The 18,419-nt window shown below is 39.9% G+C and overlaps 3 protein-coding genes across 11 annotated transcripts in view; 1 reads left to right on the top strand and 2 right to left on the bottom strand.

Moving 5' to 3' along the window:
* The window catches only part of rimbp2b (RIMS binding protein 2b), a 106,444-nt gene extending 100,083 nt beyond the window's left edge, over positions 1-6,361 (bottom strand). The window contains exons 1-3 of the mRNA XM_080894877.1: positions 5,637-6,361; positions 4,372-4,461; positions 4,158-4,289 (exon numbers count right to left, since the gene is read on the bottom strand). Of these exons, the coding sequence (XP_080751003.1) occupies positions 4,158-4,289; positions 4,372-4,374 (135 nt within the window). The 5' untranslated portion in view covers positions 4,375-4,461; positions 5,637-6,361. The remainder of the gene's footprint in view (positions 1-4,157; positions 4,290-4,371; positions 4,462-5,636) is intronic.
* Positions 6,362-8,161: 1,800 nt separating this feature from the next.
* stx2b (syntaxin 2b) lies at positions 8,162-15,394 on the bottom strand. Of its 4 annotated transcripts, none has more exons than XM_080893420.1 (11): positions 15,015-15,394; positions 14,836-14,910; positions 14,638-14,737; positions 13,994-14,068; positions 13,840-13,913; positions 13,118-13,226; positions 11,774-11,847; positions 11,484-11,621; positions 11,020-11,130; positions 10,764-10,872; positions 8,162-10,595 (listed from the first exon to the last, which is right to left on the bottom strand). In XM_080893420.1, the coding sequence occupies exons 1-10, from the start codon at positions 15,042-15,044 to the stop codon at positions 10,777-10,779; spliced, it is 882 nt and encodes a 293-aa protein (XP_080749546.1). In that variant the 5' UTR covers positions 15,045-15,394; the 3' UTR covers positions 8,162-10,595; positions 10,764-10,776. The 4 variants fall into 4 exon arrangements, with proteins under 4 accessions (XP_080749546.1, XP_080749547.1, XP_080749548.1 ...); XM_080893421.1 differs by having other exon boundaries at positions 8,162-10,592; XM_080893422.1 differs by lacking the exon at positions 10,764-10,872.
* A 1,155-nt stretch (positions 15,395-16,549) lies between these two features.
* adgrd1 (adhesion G protein-coupled receptor D1) overlaps positions 16,550-18,419 on the top strand; it is a 41,426-nt gene continuing 39,556 nt past the window's right edge. For 2 of the 6 annotated variants that reach the window (XM_080893038.1, XM_080893037.1), the window contains exons 1-4: positions 16,550-17,017; positions 17,127-17,163; positions 17,510-17,626; positions 18,095-18,190. In XM_080893038.1, the coding sequence (XP_080749164.1) occupies positions 16,943-17,017; positions 17,127-17,163; positions 17,510-17,626; positions 18,095-18,190 (325 nt within the window). In that variant the 5' untranslated portion in view covers positions 16,550-16,942. Of the gene's footprint in view, positions 17,018-17,126; positions 17,164-17,509; positions 17,627-18,094; positions 18,191-18,224; positions 18,349-18,419 lie in introns of those variants that run through there. The other 4 variants (XM_080893040.1, XM_080893039.1, XM_080893041.1 and 1 more) reach the window with 3 other exon arrangements.

Here is an 18,419-nt window from a genome sequence, read left to right as displayed (position 1 = left end):
CAGTGGTGCTGCACTCTGTTATGGGAAAAGGAGAAGCGGGAAGAGCAGGGCCCAAAACGACTTCCCTCAACATTGATGCTTAGCAACTACAGCAGGCTCTTACCTCCTGTCTTGGGGCCTCCCTCCCCCTACGGCGGGACCCTCGCTGCAATCCCAATCGACAGACTATTTATCACAGCATCTGTTTAAGACTCAAGGCAACCACGACACAAGCAATTGTCAACCGTTCCCACACGTGTCCTCTGACTGTGTGTAAACACTAAATGGGGAGGTGCTTAGTTCTGATAATAAGCAGGAAGTACTGTTCAGTATAGCACACCTTTATAGGTAACTGTAGATCTCACCAAAGTAGGACTTCTAAGTGTGATTTTACCCTGTTTTTCCACAGATGTAAATGCTACAAATACATTTAAAATGTCTGTCTCCATCACACCGAAGCTCTACAGGTAGACACAGCATTTAAATAAAACCATTAACTGTTACGGACTAGAGGTAAACTGTGTCTATTAAACTATTTGGAAGCACAGTATTTTCTCATCCCCGGGGAGGGCAAAGCTGTACAGGGTACGTCAAATTGTTCGCTTATTTTATTCTTGAAATAATGATTCAGTGGATGCCTGCCTACCTTAGAATGTTAAAGAGAACCAAACCTGGGCAGACAGCTGTCAAAAGCTGTCAGAAGGCAGAACAGCAGCTCCAGGCCTGCCTGCGCCCAGCTTACTGAGACACATTCGGAGGTGTGAACAACTGTTTTGGCATTCCCTTTTGTGAAGAGTTCGGAATATTATTCAAAAACTGTGCAACAAATAGAACACGGAGAGCTCAGCTTTTGCACGGAGATGATTTGGATACGTCGATGGGGTCAGACAATATTCACCAGAAAATAACTCATAACGTGCATATGACAAAGAGGTAGAGGTCAGATTGCAGTTATTTTTTCGACATTTCAAAAGGGGGAGGAAAAATACAGGTTTCAGTTGCTACAGGCCACTACACTGACTTCAGTCATATTAAAGTGCTCCAGGTCCTGCCCTGCCTCCTGCTGTTTGCCTGTAGCACGAACTACCCTGATGCTATCTACGTCACCCTCCTCTGAACACTTGCATTGCTCTTGTTATTATGTCGGACCCTTATGTAAACATTTTAGACATTTTCAAAAGAACTGTCCATGTATGGATTGTGGGTTTCCTTTTGAGGCTTGTAGACAATGGCTGTGAATACAAACCCCTACAAGGTTCTCTGCAGGTGCCTGAATGAGCTTGCCATTCTCATCTCTTATTACCTCTATAAGTAAATTACTGCACCTGCAGGGTGCAGTTAGGCTATTTGCTTTAATCAAGCAAATAGCCTAACTTTGTGAATATGCACACTGGGTTAAATATGTACACTTGGGTTTTAAGGGGTATTTATTATTTTCTTCTTTTTTTTGGGTTGTATGGAAGCCCCAAACGCAATTTCATTGTTCTTGACAATGACAATAAATAAATAAATACAAATACAAATACCAGTCATGCAACACGCTGAAGAGATCGTGTGCTGACGATAGAAGTATCACAACATAGTTCTCATCAGATGTTACCACTTTGCTTTTTCAAGCTATGTTAATTTACATCATACACCTGCCACAGGCTCCAGCAGCTGGAACTGGAAGATGGTTTGAGTATATCGCTATCACTAACAGTTACTATCATAATAGTTTCTTTCCAACTGTGTCGTTTTTAACTCATTCCAGCAAGACTGATACAGAAGCACAAATACAGGCAGGAGTTTCAGGGGTTTTCCTGGTTTAGAGTGGGCCTTTCTGGGTAACAGTAAGCATAAACCTATTTTAACACAAGCCTCAGTATTTCATATACTGTATTTCTGACCATTTAATGATCAAAAACTATTGAAATTGGCATACCAAATACAATAACTATTTAAAAAATATTTTACTAGAATGATTTTCCTTTGGCTCCTGGTAAAAGCTTTGAGGGCTCATAAAATTCCCCTATACAGGAAAAATTTAATAATAATGGATTGGATTTATATAGCACTTTTCAAGGCACCCAAAGCGCTTTACAATGCCACTATTCATTCACTCACTGGTGGAAGCAAGCTACGGTTGTAGCCACAGCTGCCCTGGGGCAGACTGACAGAAGCGAGGCTGCCATAACGCGCCATCGGCCCCTCTGGCCAACGCCAGTAGGCAGTAGGGTAAAGTGTCTTGCCCAAGGACACAACGACCAGGACAGAGAGCCCGGGGATCGAACCGGCGACCTTCCGGTTACAGATACGCTGCCCAACCCCCTGAGCCACGGTCGCCCTTTTTTTTTAGATTTGCCATGTGATAATACAGAGTTTAGTGTGATTAGGGTCAAAGTACAAAACACAAAAAATAACTTTTCTGTCTCTGCGTTTAACTTGTGCTAGACTAATAATATGTCCCACGTCTACTGCGCTTCAGCCTAATCTCATCATCACACTCCTGTCCCTCTGCAAGCCTGGGTGATGGCTTATATCGACACTAGAGTAAAAACAGGACAGCAACCTCTTTTGTGATTTGGAAAAGTGGTGGCAATTGTATTCAATATTTTCATTCAGCAGCCTATTGCAAGTATTTGAGCATGAAACGTCCTCAAGTACTGGGCAACCAATCGCAAGGTGACTGCACAGGTCACCTGGTTCGAGGCAACCAATAATAGTTTTTGATATGCTGCAAACCTCCCTAGCATGACTGTAACATAAAGCTCCAGTGTAGATGGCCCCTGGTGACCACGGGTCCATAAGGAAGAATTGTATTACTAATCGAATGGCAAGTGTTTGCTAGAGGTAGCTTACTTTTGCTAGCTGACCATTTTGACCTAGCAACAGTTTCTGCTGCACCAAAGATCTTGTGATTGCTTTGGTCACGAGCAGATTGCTGCAGTCACCTGTAGTTTGAATAGAAGATACCAACTTGTCTGCAAATACTCACCAACTACTTGCTAAGGAGCAGTGAAACTGAACCAGGTTGGTTGTCAACCTGTTTTTTCTTTTCTTTAAAGGTGAACCATGCAAATACAGGCAATTAGTGACGACCAATAACCTCCAGCAGTCACTCACCAACCACGCAAAAAATACATATTCTTCTGCAAACTAGCTCTAAGCCTGTGTGACAGAAGCCTAAATGTTGGAAAATTACTTTAGCCTTCATTTTGTATCGTCTAATTTAAAGAGTCTATGAATCTAGATGCTTAACTGATTATCTAGTTCAGGGCAGCAGGAGTGCTGCAACCTATCTCAATCTATCTGGGCAAGATCAAGGGTACACCCTGGATTGTCAGTTTATCGCAGCGAAAGCAACTGAGTACCCAACATTCAAAATGTTGAAAGTGACAATATTTAGTTTTTAAGAAAAATACATATGTTTATTTTGAATTGAATTTCAGCAATTATAGCACAAACAGCTGAAAAGACTGTGAATATCTTGTATTGGGATTTTTCCTCAAGAGTAAAGATGGGAATAGATTCAGACAGTCCAGGTGCTAAACTGATTTGCCAGCAGTCCAGACTTTTCACAATTTCAAAAGCATTTTGAAAAGAAAATTAAAAGGGAGCCTGAAACAGACAGAAAAATCAGAAAACATTTTACTTTTCCCAACTCAACCTATGTTGCAGAGACACTAAAAACTCTAGGAGTGGCCAAATCAACAATCCGTAGATTCTTAAAGAGAATGAACTCACTGGCCAACCCATCAACACCATAAGGCCTGAAAGAGCACCAAAGAAAATTAAAGTACGTCATGCTGTTTAGAAAAACTGTAATTCAATTCCATTCACATTGATTTTTAAAGTTAAAAGCTATATGGTGGTGTACAAAACAAATATTAATGGACCTAACTGTAGCTATCCATTTTAAGTCTATTTAATGAGCAGCAAGGACTACTTACGCTGTTATGTTGTTAATTTAATAGCTAAATATATGAGGCAAGACGATTATTAAGAGGTGCATATGGCTGAGTTTGTTAATAATAACCTCAGTGGCAGTCAAGAATCTTGTTTGAGGAGTGCGGGATGAGGTCAGATTATGGCTGCAGGCATCAACAAATTCTGATCCACAGTGTCCAGACACTGTTAAATCTTATTCACTGAAAGCTTAGCAACCAGCACACACTCAAACAGCACGCCACACTCACTTTATCCGTGCCTCTCACCCAGCTGTTCTTCTTTGCTCTGGCCAGCGTTCGTCTCTGGCTCCACACTACTTCCCGTTGAGACTGTCTCAGGAGTTTCTCCACCTTGCAAGTCTTATGGCAACCCATCGTCCCCTGCCAAATGGAAAAATAGATGTCAAGCAAAGTCTTGCATCAGTCACATTTCATCTCTTGCTTGGTACAAGCAATAACCTACCATGACAGAACAGTTTGCATGCTTCCCCAAGTGCTTGTCATGGTCAGCAGCGACGGATGATGATCTCCAGCATGTTCAGATTATAAATATCTGTATTCAACAGTTACATAATAATGGATTTGGATTATTGTTAGTACACACAGACAGAAAAGATGACACAGCTGCCACAGGAAATGCAAAATGCATAAAACTACACCTCTGTAATTGAAAAGTCGAGTCAATATATTTATATGCATTTCCTCTTATTATATGCACATAGAAAGTGTTAAAGGCTTTAAATATTAACTGTGGAAATCATAAAAAAAATATTAAGCTCAATTTTATTTTAGAGTGTATGCTGCATTAGGCTACAGTTTAAAATTCATGCTTTTCTCAAACTAAAATTGTGATTTACAGCAGCTGTGAACCTTAATGCGACTCCAGACTAAGTACACCCTGAAGTCTAACGGTCATGAGTTACTGCACAGTTTCCACTGTGTCATCTAGACCAGCGTGTTCCAGACCCAGAGTAGACTTATTAGCTGTGGACTTCTCCTTCCCTGACAGCTCCAATTCCAGTTAGACTCTAATATACTAAACGACAGTGCTGTGCAAAAGACTTGAGCCACCTTTGATTTCTTTATTTTTTTCCAGGAAAATGGGAAATAGATGCAGTGATTTATTCAAACATGTGCAAACATACATGGAAATACAATATATAAGACACAAACAAAATTTACATAATTCTAATGAGTTTAAAAATCTGTATTTGGCATGAACACCTTTATTCTTCAGCACAGCCTAAACTCTCTAAATACATTAAACAGTCCTCAGGAAGAGTTTGCAGGTTTTGCAGTACATTCAAAGCTCTTCTTTGGGTGTTTCTGCCTTTTTTTTTCTGTCCTCTGTCAAGATGATCCCACACTGCTTTAATAATATTGAAGTGCAGGCTCTGGGGAGGCCAATCCATGGCTGATAGTGTTAAATTGTGTGTTTGTCTATCCAGGTATGCTTTTACCACATTGGCAGAGTATTTGGGGCATATTGTATGGTGGATTAAAATCTAACGGTACTATTATACCTCCATAATTCCATTAATTTTGACCACATCCCCAACACCACTGGCTGAAACACAGCCCTAATTGATGACAGCACCTCCACTGTGGCTGTAGACACTCACTGTCACTCACCTGATCTCCTCTGTACAGTTTAATGATTTGAACTAAAATTTGGATGAATTACTCCATAAGACCTCTTGCCACTGACTTTGGTTCTTGTGTACTTACCTCTGACTTTTCTCCCTGTTTCTTTTCCTTAATAATGGCTTCTTGACAGCAACCCTTCCACTGAGATCATTTCTGATGAGGCTTCACTGAGCAGCAGATGAATCAACTGAAGGGTCAGAAGCATTGCTCAGGTCCTGTGTCAAATTCTTCCTGCATTTTTAACGCTTTCTTAAAGACATGAATTAGAGAAACTGCTCAGCTGCAGTGGATAACTTTTTAGCCTTGCTACTTTAGGTTTCTGTCTTGCACATGTCCAGCTTCCTCAAATATTTTAAGAACACACTGCATCCAGTGCTGAGACATGCCAAGCTGATTGCTCTTTGGGAATCATGTCGCACTCTTTCTTAAATTTGACGTCATACCAACCCACAGAGCTGGAGTCTTCTAGCCACTCTTGCTTAAGCCAAACTCAAAAAGGTTGCAAAAGCGTACGATATGATCCACGACCCTAACCTAATATTTACAAATGTGTGCAATGATTTGTAACTTTTGAGGACTGACAAATGCAAAGCAATCAAACCACACGTGAAACCATTTTACAAGTGTACGTACATCCAAACCTGAAATACTGGTCGTTTGCGCGCATTTTTTAAGGTCAGCTCGCGAATCAGATAATTTTACCTTTAGAAAACATTTCTGTGCGTACAAATGTCTAAAACTACACGTAACTCTCGCTCGCTTGCTCACAAAACCTTATACGTGCGAACGAATCGCTCGATACGAACAGATCAAGTTTGAGACTAATTTAACGGGGCCAACCTCGCACAGATCCACAAATGTGAGCTGCTTTCAGGTCCCAGTGTAAAACTGGGACATTTGAACTTCAAACACTGTACTTTCTCTCCACGCAGATTAGCAAACACAAAGCTACATGCACTACTAGCAAGGGAGGCTGGTGAAAGAAAATGAAATAGTGCTCCAGCCCTGTTGCATTTGACTAGTAGCATTAAGCTAAGTTGTTCTCCATTTGGCATATTGATTTCTATTTTGACTGATATTTCCAGCTTTCACTCATGGCAGAGGTCAAACCTCACTGCTGTTGTTTTCTTTAATCCCCCTGCACTTTCATCACATCCAGTGGCTAGTGAGCTAACACTATAAATAACACTGAAATTAAATGAATTTCAACTGTATTCTCAGCAAAACTGACTGTCCATTTAACAACTCCACTTTATCTCACATACCATCACTTCACATAGGTAGTTGATACAACCTATCACACAACTCTGAATTATTCTGGCTTGTTTATAATCCACTCTTACAAAATGTTGATCTCAACACGCCCCTCAAGCTTCACCTTCATCAAAGTCAAGAAAAGTTGGTCTGGTAGTTGAGGATACTTATTCCAGCCAATCGCTACTCATCGTTACAGATCAGTAGGGACTATGATGTAAGTAATGCAAGCACTTAAAATAAATTATTTTATGTGTAAAGTAATACATTTAGCACAGTTGAGGAGACTTGTAAGTATTGCTGTGCCATACTGCAAATTTAGTACAGATACCAAGTAAATACAGGGCCAGTATTGCTGATACCAAGACTTTTGAACTTTGAGCCTATCGCGCTAGTATCAGTCTGATACCAATACCAAGACTGGTATCAATGCTATCGATATTTGATCAAACTCTGCTGGTGAATAAGAGTAAGAACAGAGTATTACCTTTATTGACAGAAAATTGCAGTAACAGGGCAGTTTAATATATTTCTTTAGCACTCCTGACCAGTGATGGAAGATGATCACCACCTGTGGTGAGTCACTGAGAAGTTTAAATATCTCTTATTTATAGTTCACAAAATGTTCATATTTGTATAATTTCCCTTTCAAACTGACAGATGGCTGCTTACAATTCTCAATCTATTCTGTGGAACGTGGGAGATTTCCCACTAATGACTAACAGTAAACTATTATTCAAAATTTGAAAAGGCACTAACCCAAATAATTAGTCAATGCACAAAATACACTTTGTTATCACTCACCATGCTTTAACATCGACATATTGCCACAGAAATTACTCATCTGAACCAACTGCTGTGACCAAGTTAAATCACAGCTCTTAATGTCCCCTGATTTGACATGTAGGATGAATACTTGGGGGGGGAGTCCCAGAGCTCATATTTAAGGACATTCTGTGATATTTCATTCAAAGTACACCTCTGAAAGAGCCTTTGATCTAAGTCAAAGGAGAGAAAAAGAGAGGAAAGGGAAAAAAGACCTTGCCCTCCAGGGACTCACTTCCACTTTCCTAACTAATCTTGTTTGGTTGATTACACAGAAGACAAGTGCTTTGTGCAAAGCACTCATTAGGCCAGAAGTAAACAGCAGCCTCTGTTTCTTTCCGCTTCTTTTAAACAAACTGAACCTCCAAATGTTTGAAGTGTTATTAGAGCAGGCAAAATACCCCTAATTTTGTCTTGAATAGTCAGAGATTTTATTTATTTATTATTTTAAATATCTGGATAGCCCCTGTATATTTAACTAAGAAGTTTTTAAGAAAATAAACAAGGACAGGACTTTTCATTCTGGATTTTTTATTTATTGCATTAGTTAATATCTGTTTTTTCAGTATAAAATACAAAAATCAAGCAAAAAACAAAAAGGTATCAAAATAAAAATGTGTGTTCCTGAAATATTCTTCCAAGAGTCTTACATTACTGCATGACTCTTTTCACAGCAGTATTTCAGTCATCACACTCAGTAGCTGTGACAAATGCACTTAAGGTTAAGGTTTCATATTAAAATGTCAAGAAGGCACATTTACAGTATAACAGTGGATTCTATGTTACTACATGAAATTCCTAAAGGTCTCCTGAGCTGTAGTAGTTTAACATTCACATCACACAAATAACATTATATATACACAACAGGTGAAAAGGATAAAGCACATACTTGAACATGTAAACACAAAGTATGCCGTCAGTTTACAGAGAAGTGAGCTGGTCACATGTTTTGACACTAAAGCAGCAGTTTGATAAAATTGTGACATGCATCAGCTTACCCAATTCAGGGTACACAGCTGGGACATGGTGCCAAACTAGCACTTGGAGAGAGACAGCCATTCATCTACAGTCAGTTAAACAAACCCCACGTGTGTCTGTGGGAGTACCTAGAGATAACATGTGAACTCCACACAGAAAGGCCCCAGCTAGCTGGTAGACCTGAACCCAGGACCTTCTTTCTGCAAGGCAACAGTGCTAACCAGTGCACCACTGTCTGGGCAGTTGTTGTAGCTTTATTAAATTATGATAAAAGAATGATATGCTCTCGTGACTGTGTTTAATGTGAAGCAGCAGCCAGCAGCTATCCTAGCCTGGGTTAAAAAAAAAGTGTCTATGGCATGTTTATTACTTTAAACATGCAAGTTATACTTAATCCTTTAATCGAACCCTCAACAAGCACCCAAATCATTTCCCAAAATGTCAAACTGTTTCGTCAGCACAAAAAAATCTATTTAACAGCAATATAGAACAACAGTAATCTGCTGTATTGAACAGACGTGCTCTACTTCAGCATAACACAGAGGCCGATGTTGTTGTGTCTATTGTAACTGGTTCTGTGTGTTGACTGTTGCGTCTTTGTTCAGGGCTGATAGCAATTATGATGTTTTACAGTTAAGAAGAATTGATATATTTTTGCAGTGAAAATATAAACCTTGAAACTTTAGAACCACACAAAACAGACTACTGCTGGACCACTACTCTGTGACCTAGAGCAATGTCCCAATCACATCCGATTAGTTACATGCATATAACAAACAATCAAAACTAAAGGCTATTCTGGCACAGTAAAGTACACAGACTGGAGCTGACCAGTAGCTAGATGAGCTGTGTTTTGAAGGTAGAATAGCAGATATCCTTGAAGTGGTACATCCCACAATCTTACAACCTACTTCTGTTATGACAAGTATGCCCACCTCTATTCCAGTTTTATTGAATTCAGTCTTCATCCTTAAAACTCATCAAAAATAGGAACAAATTTCAGAGTAATTTCAGGCTCACCAATTTGCAAGACCAATTATGGAACAATTTCAGAATAAAGAATGCTTTATTGTTTCATAAATTTTTTTCAGCTTAAACATTTGATATGTTTTCTGTGTTCTATAGTAATGAAATATGAGGATTTGCTTTTGAATAATTACATTCTGCTTTTATTTTTACATTTTATCCCAACTTAAATTTTAAAAATATATTTTGTCTCTTTATCATCAAATATAAGCACCATGTTTTCACTAAGGCATGAAACTGGCAACTGAGGCCATTAACTCCAAAGGAAAGTGTTAAGGAGCCGAGGAATATTTTCCCCACCAAGATCTGTTGCACTGGACTCTGCTGACCACGAGAAGGAATTCATGCTTCTAATTGGACAGACACGCCCTAACTGCCATAAAACAGTAACAATTAATACTTTAAGATGTTGTCTTTAGTGAGTGATTAAATTGCTAAAAAAGCGAAAAATTAAAATAAAATAAAAAAACATTGAAGAATAGCAGGGGTACTGGGAAGATGAGACAAACAGATCTATATCTATATACACATCTGCTGCTAAGCTTTAGGCTTTGATTATTTTTTCTTTTAATTAAGAAAAGGTATTAATTAACACCAACACTTGTGTCCATCATGTAAATATGCCAGATCTGCTTTTTTCATATGTAGTGAAGTGATGTAAACATTAAAACTTTCTTTTACCGTAAAAATGTATCAATTCCAAATATCAGCTGTCAGTTGGTTGTTATCAGGAGTCATTGTTTTTTTTTAAAATAATAACAATAATGGGGGAAAAGTTCTGCTCAAGACATCCGTCCTGCTGGGTAGAGGCTGACAGTCCTATTATGAAGTTTGTAAAAGTTTCATCACTTCTGACTGCTGTGGAACTGCACACGATGGAATTCATTACTCAAAGACTCCGACTATTATGATGAGTAAAAGTATGAAACCTCCACACATGGCAAGGTAGAGAAGCTTCTGTCAAAACAGGAGAAAGGAGTAGTCAGAGGAACTGGCTGCATATGAGAAACCGCAGATCCAGTGAAGCATTCGGCAGATGAACATAATATATAAAATAGATTCATAAATTAAGAGATGGATGTTTGGCTCAAGAAAAAGAAGTTGTGGGTGTGGAAGTGTTGTTACCTCACAGCAGGTCTCATGCAGGGGGTTTGGTTAGTCCGACAGACAGGCCGACAATTAGTGCAATAACAGCAAGCAGGATCAACAGAGCAAAGGCAAGAATAATGTATTTCTGGCAAGTGAAGAGGAAGACGGTGTTATTTAAAGTTCATGAATGAAAAGAAATGCTGCTTAGACCACGATCTTATATCAAATTTACCTTTACAAAGATTTATATTTTTTAAATTGCATCAAGAAAGAACCAGAAAGGAGCACATACCCTCCGGGATTTCTTCTGGTACCTGACTGCTTTTTTGGTCTCTTCCTTTGCACGACAAATGTATTCAGCTGCATTAGAGACGTTCTTCTCAATGTTGTTAACCATATCCCCCTGTAAATGAATGCAGATGCTTTTATTTATGGCCGGGATGTCAAACCTATTTCACATCCTGGATCACATACAGGCCACTTTGATCTTAAGCAGTAATTTCTATAGTAGTGGAAAAACAGGAACTTTATGTCCTTTAATTTTGTAAATAGTGAATGACAGTTTGGGGGGGTACACCTCCTTGCTGGACAAGTCTTAGTGGCCACAAGCCTTATGTTTTACACCTCTGATTTGATACTGGTATTTGTGCTATGAGCTCCATTCTAATATACCTAGTAGACAATATTAGAAACAAGTTTTAAAAGAAAAATCAACAGATCTGCTTGTGAAAGTTTCCACTCAGATGAGGCTCTTACCTGAGTTTCTACCAGCATTGCCATGTCCATGAACATCGCATGGAGCTCCCTGATGCTCGTCTCCAAGCGCATGATGTCCTGGTGTCGTGACTCTATCTCGTTCACGACTTGCCGTGTGATTTGGGAATCAGAAATGATCTGAGGGAGAAAGATTTAATACCTTCAAAAATCCATCCAAAATCACCCCATCGGCACACAACCCCAACTGCAAAAAAGATTTACTCATCAGCCACTAGATGGCAGTCGTGGCATTTTACCAAGCAAGCACATTAATGCTGGAGAAACCGTACATCAGAGGTGAAGATGGATGGATTTCCACTTTCTAACATGTCTTCTAGTTCTTCATTGGTGGTCACTCTTCCAGCTAGAATTAAACAAATAAACAAAGAATTCAAAATTGTCTGGCAGTTTTATTTGATTCATAAGTTTTGGCACTCCTAACAAAAGTGACTGTTTTGGACCATGTGTATTTGCTCCCACCCATGAAAGTAATATGCCTTCATTTGATGTCATTATGGAACTGAGGAAGAATCCCTCTGAATATATTTTATTTCTTTTGCCCCATCTCTGCCTGCTGCAGCTGTCAGTGGATTCATGCCAAAGGGTTGCATAAGAGGTACCGAAATCTACAAACCCCACCCCCCCCCAAAGCTCCTGAAACAATCTCTACAAACAGAGGGCTTTCTTTTACAGCAACCATGCCTCCTGTTGTAAAGTACTCTCCCTGGAGAGAGAGAGACCGCTGTGCAGGTGCTTACTGTATATCGCACACCTTTATCGGTGGCTGTTCCTCAGAGAGACACTCAAAGCAAAACACACCACGCGCTCAGCTCATCGCTACACATCAAGGCTTTTACTTGTGAACGGTGTCAGTTATTGGTGTTTGGCGACAGCACAAACTGAGTCTGGTCAAAGACAGGTGAACTACTGTTGCACAGGCCGCTGAGTGCTCTGCTCGTATCCCGGGCAACGCAAACACAGAGAGGCGTCTCCAGTATCAGGCTCGCCCGTCTGCAGAACTAGAGCCTCTCATTAATGCCGGCCGCAGGGACTGGCTCTGGGAGTCAACCCTTTTTTATTTTTTGCTTTTCACTATTGTTACTCACATATACTTAATACAATGGATCTGCCTGTTTGTTACAGGGATACTGAACAGCGAGGACTTAACACAATAAGCAGAAAGCAAATTACAAATCTGGAGTTATAACAAATATGAATCTTATTGTACCTAAACAATCATTTCTATCTGATATAGAATATTTGTTAATGAGACTACGTTATATGTTGCTAATACGGGAACCATTTTTAGTACATTTCTTTCCAAAACACTGGAAATTTATTGTCTGGGCGTTGCAGAAACCCTATACTATTGCTCTTCTCTGTTTATCAGCACTAAGGCTGGTGTCCAGAGAAGCAGAGAGGAAGCTGGTGCGGTCTGTTTCCTGGATCCTGCCCTAACACAGCTTGAGGGTTTTACTTCTTTTGTCGCCCTTTTAGCACTACTTTTTTAAATTTGTCAAAAGAATTGAAAGTGTAATTAATTTCAAGTCCTGTATGGTCTTCCATTGGTAGTTAATGTAGCCCATTATTCCTGGGCTTATTCAGATACAGGAGTACAATTATTTGTCACTCACTTATCTCCAGCTGTCTCTGGATTCTTCCTTTGCTTCTTTCCCTAAAGGACACTTGAGTCTCGTTGTACTGGGTCATGACCTCCACAAACTTCCTGGAGAGCACAGTGTGCTGAGGACAAGTCAAAACACAGGGACACAAAGTGATAATGTGCTGCAGGCTTTCCAGACTTCTGCTTATCCAGCTCAGGGTTGCCTATCCCAGCTGTTTTAAGGGGAGCGGCAGAGTAATCTGCCACAGAGGTAACACATATAGTGAAAACCATTCACCCTTATGTTCACACCTGCAGCCCATTTAGAAACAGTCCATCTAACCCAGTGCATTTCTTTGGACTCTGGGAGGCCAGAGTACCCAGACCGGATTTAAATCCAGCTCTCTCTTGCTGTGAGGCAACACGGTTAACAGCTGGACCATCATGTCACCCTGCAAAGTTTTAAGACTTAATACCTTATAATTCAGAAGTACAAGATACAAAGTACACGTTGGAAGTGTTGGAAGGTTATGATACAGTTTTTGCTCTTAAACTAGAGAAATATACCATCAACAAAATACAGAAGTAAAGCTGAGAGCTGGATAGTCAGAAGTTATTTTGTCTGGATTTATTTATAATAAAAACAAAACAGCTTTTATCTGTATGAAGTTCTGCATACAGCTGACAGAGTAGTGCTTGGGTCGTCGTGTGATCAGGTATGTGATAAGTGTGCGTGTGTGAGGAGATCGTGACCTGTGTTTTCTGGATCCTGAAGTCTACGGAGGCCCTGTTAGCAGCATCGTCTTTGGGCATGCTCAGCTCAATGGCTGTGAAAAAAAAAAGTAAAAATGACATTGTTACACAATTTGAAACACATGAAAGAAATGTGGACGACAGCTGAACTCACATTTTAGTTTGGTTCGCACCACATTGGCATTCCCTTTGATATCATTGGTGAGTGCAGCCAGCTGATCCTTTGTCCCTTCGCACACAAACAGGAGATGTGTTAGATTTGAGTTTGTTTAGAAGAAAAGTCGTCATCCAGGTAATCCAAATATTTGATCTGCTCTGATTTCAGCTGGTCACTTGGCAACGACCCCGAGGCAATAATGGAGAGGTTACAAAATAAAGGACAATTTCCACGTCATGGACACTGTTATGAACTACATTAACTGATTCCATGGCAAAGTAAACTGAGTTATCCTGTGACCAGATTTTCCACTCACACAGTAAAGAAGGCTAGACACTGATTCGGATCTAATTAAAGGATCAGTCATAATTTAAAACCATTTGGAATTTGTAGAAATTCTTTTTTAGTAAAACAGCATGTTTAAATCCCTGATTAAGTCCTGAATCTCACAGTAGTTTGTCAGGTTTGATGCAAATTTGAGTGCTACTTCCTTCACAGGTTTCCGGTCTGCCGGCCATTCATCGCAACTAAGGAAGGAAGACTCTGTGCCCAAAAAGACTACTTCCATCCATGCATTTCTAAAAATAAAGCAATAAAAAAAAACCTAAAGGATGTTAACATCCTAAACGACCCACACTTACTGTCATCTGTGTTGGGTGCCGACAGGATCATACTGTGGATCTTCCTCACTTCTTCCACTTGTATGGAGATCTTATCGATGACTCCTCTGACTTCTTCCACCTACACCAGCCGATAAATAAGCAAAGAATCCATCAGTGTCCTCAATTATTATTGCTTTTAGTCTTAATACACATTCTGGAAGTCACAGTAGTACACACCCTTCTGAAAAAGCTATCCATGAATCCATCTTGGTTAACTGTAACTGCAACATCCTCTTCTGTTTGTGAAGCGGCCTACGAGGATGAAAATGTGTTTGAGTGACCTTTTTTTTTTTTAATGCCGCCAGGCTATTTCATGTCACGATCCACGAAGTTGAAGCTAAAACAAAAACACTTACAGCGGTCAGTTCAGCCAGTCGATCCTTCATCACACCGGTCAGCTCGTCTCCCGCTCAGCTAGTTGTAAAGCATATGCTGGCTCTATCCTGTACATCTCCATGTGGAGAGGAACATTGCCGCGCAGTCGGGTCCAGGTGGCTAATAAAAATAGATTTAGTTTAATCTCTGAGATCCAGGCCCACGAGGTTGTGAGATGACAGTCGCAGAAATAGGAAGTCAGTGCCACAGGTCGAGCTTTGTTTGATCAAAACTGGGTCCAAGACACAACTCAGAAATAAACCCAGAAGGGGCTGTTCCTGTTTCAACTCTGCCGATATTCCCCGCTCAACAAGTGCATCGGATCCGTAATAGATCCACAGTAATATCCCTCTCCCCGGGATACGCCTCTCTCTCTCTCTCTCTCTCTCTCTCTCTCTCTCTCTCTCTCTCTCTGTCCCTCTCTGTGAGGTCTCTCTCTCTCTCAGATGACGTTGATGGAGAATCTGGTCCTCCCTTAATCGCATTTGAACTTTATGATAAATAAACTAAATGGCTGCAATCATATTTCAAAAGGGCTGAACTTGGTAGAACTATTACACAAATCTGAAACTATTTGAGGTACCATTGTCAGACTTTAATCTTTTGTGGCATTTCTGAGTTTATTGTAAATCGATTTTTTTTAATATCAATTTGTTTTCTTTATTTAATTTTTTTTAGACAGCAACAACAGTTTGCGGTTACATGAAAAGGTTTTTTATAAATAATATATAAGCGCTGCTGGATGGCCGCTAAGCTATTATTCACCTGGCCACACAGTGGCGCTGTTTACCCGCGTAAATCGACTTTTGGAGCCTTCGACGGGACTCCTGATGACTTCCCCATATGTGGATGTCATCCAAACTCTAAATGCCCAACTCTCATTACGCATTTCACAAACCGAAATTACCGAGCCAAAAGTCAAACAAGGGCCCACTTCTCATCTGACAACAACATAGGTCTTGTTTTATGTTTCCACTTGGAGTGCTTTGAGTTCTTCTTTAATACTGATCTTATTTACAGAACTTTCATACTTTAGTGTGTGTGTGTGTGTGTGTGTGTGTGTGTGTGTGTGTGTGTGTGTGTGTGTGTGTGTGTGTGTGTTGTTTAACTGTAACTCAATTTGTTTTTAAAAGGGGTTTCTGCTCCTTTCCCACATATCTAGGCATATCTGTGCAACTTCGCAGATAGCACTCAGCGTATTCCTCTTATTCCTAGAAAGGTTTTGCATGCTGTTTGTGTAGCTACTCAGTCATCCAGGTTATTGTAGTCTTCAGAGCTTGAAAAGAAAGAAAAAAGCTAGACAACGCGACTCTCCACCAGTTGTCGGAAGAAGCTTGCTCGAAACGTCTTTAAAATCGTATGCTATTTACAAATATTTTGAATACAAACTCAGATGTGCATCTGTGGATCACACGGTGCACACCCTGATCTCACTCCCCGTGCAATCTCCAATTACGCACAAGTAACGCCTTTTACGCACAAACTTTACCGCCCCTTCTTAGAAGATCCAAAGAAAATGACTTCACGTTTTGCAATTCCCACGTTCAGTCCAGCAGCAGCCCAGCACAGCTCAGCGGAGCTCCTGTACTCCTTGAGGCTCCCAGATGCAGGCAGAGAAATTCTAAGAAAACGGCTTTTTAAATTTTCGGATAAATATTAAGGATTACAATTTTCTGGAGTTGGGCTTCAGTTTTTATCATGAAAGGACAACTTCTGAAGTTTTTCGGCCTCATGCCACAACTCTAAATTGAATGCTTTATTGAGTCAGTGCTTCTATTTATTTTCTTTGGGTATTTCTAACCTTGGACAAATGGACTGATCCGAAGTTTTATTTTTATTCTATTGGTACAATGAGCGGTGCTTATTGGATTCATCTTCACCCGTGGAATTAAGTTGTTTCAGAGATTTAATGTTATATTTTGCAGAGACTATGGCATTTTGTTTGCGGATTCGCATTTTTACAGCTTTTGTCTCCTTTATTAAGGTAAACTTAAAAAAGGCACATCATGATGAAAATGCCTAGCAATTCCTCCCATGTAGCAGAACGAACTGTGCACTGCAGACTTTATAAGTTATTTTTAATTTCTTAACAGGTTTATGCTCAAGTGGCGCAAGCTCAGAAGCATCCAGGTAGTAAGAAATTTCTGGACTGACAATTTTCCTGTGTTTCCAGTTGCTAGATTAAAAATGAAAAAAGAAAGAAAGAAATAATTTGTAAGATCCTGTTTTACCATCTGCTAATTTCCATGCCAGAGGATGTTATTGCTTTGTTTACTTCTTCTGCTTAATCAAAATAGTCTGCTTCATAAACAACTTTTTTCCAGTTGTTTGCATCATTATTATCATCACTGTCTTTTTAATCCACCCCAAACCCAAAATGTAGTTCTGGGAAAATAAATTCTGATTAATGAGGCAGTGCTTGATTGGATGAAAAGCCCTTTCTGGATGCCTGTTTATGCTTGACTTGTCCATCCAGGCCTGGAGGTATTGGACACGGCCTCGCATTACTGGCCGCTGGATGCAGTGGAAGGAATCCATGAACTGTGGGATCATAATGGAAACAGATCAGGTTATATTAACGGAAGCAACATAAGTATGTGAATATGAAAACACCTGTTCGATTTAAATGTATTTTTACCACCCATCTTCCAGCCAAAGCTATATGATTTTGATTTTAATGCCAGATTTATGAGTGAAATTACAGTCAATTAAAAAAAAATAGGATTTAAAAATGCTGCAGTACATCGTTTACAAAAATCTATAGTTTGGAGATGACATTTGCCTAATTTTTAATTAAATATCATTTGCAGCAGTGTTGTAGATTCCTCATTCAGTGAAAGATTAAAGTTAAAGAGGGATCGGGTATAGACTTGGGCATGATGTGTGAAGTCACACTGAGTTTTCTTTGACCACTGCCACCTCGCACGCTGGTCACCATCACTCTGTCTCATACCTGTGCATCACGTCCCTCCCATTGCTTTCCTTTCACTGTTCTGTCTTCTGTTTTTTTGTCCATATTGGTGTGAATCACTTTTTTTTTGTCTCTGTTGTTTTTGTCCAGCTATCAGAATCCACAACCACACTGTGCTCCCTTCTTCCCATAATTCTTCCTATGTGTACAATGACTCTGCCTACACTAACATTTCTGCAATACTAGGTGAGGATCCATCACTTTTCCTCTCACTGAAAATCATTTGTGCATCACCCACTGCCTTCTGTTGTTCCCTCTGTATTGCCACACGGTTGAGCTGAGCCCTCCACACTTTTCTCCCCATTCAGTCTTCGGTTCTTGCAGACTGAAATGAGGACTTCTTGGTATGTTGATGATAAGGGATTGTTCTTTAACATTAAATAAACCTGAAGTCAAGTAGGAGACTTATTGACTG

The sequence above is a fragment of the Rhamphochromis sp. 'chilingali' genome, assembly GCF_963969265.1.
Source record: "Rhamphochromis sp. 'chilingali' genome assembly, chromosome: 10".
Classification (NCBI taxonomy): domain Eukaryota; kingdom Metazoa; phylum Chordata; class Actinopteri; order Cichliformes; family Cichlidae; genus Rhamphochromis; species Rhamphochromis sp. 'chilingali'.
The sequence above is the reverse complement of the archived record's forward strand: the minus strand, read 5'-3'. Positions and strand labels throughout refer to the sequence as shown.

Bases quoted from the DNA above. Each gene is read 5' to 3' on its own strand.
- stx2b (XM_080893420.1), bottom strand. From the start codon at position 15,044: ATGAAGGATCGACTGGCTGAACTGACCGCT. The intron at 14,911-15,014 runs GTAAGTGTTTTT...TCATCCTCGTAG, and splicing joins GACTGGCTGAACTGACCGCT to GCCGCTTCACAAACAGAAGA. The intron at 14,069-14,637 runs GTAAGTGTGGGT...TTGTGTGCGAAG, and splicing joins GGCACCCAACACAGATGACA to GGACAAAGGATCAGCTGGCT.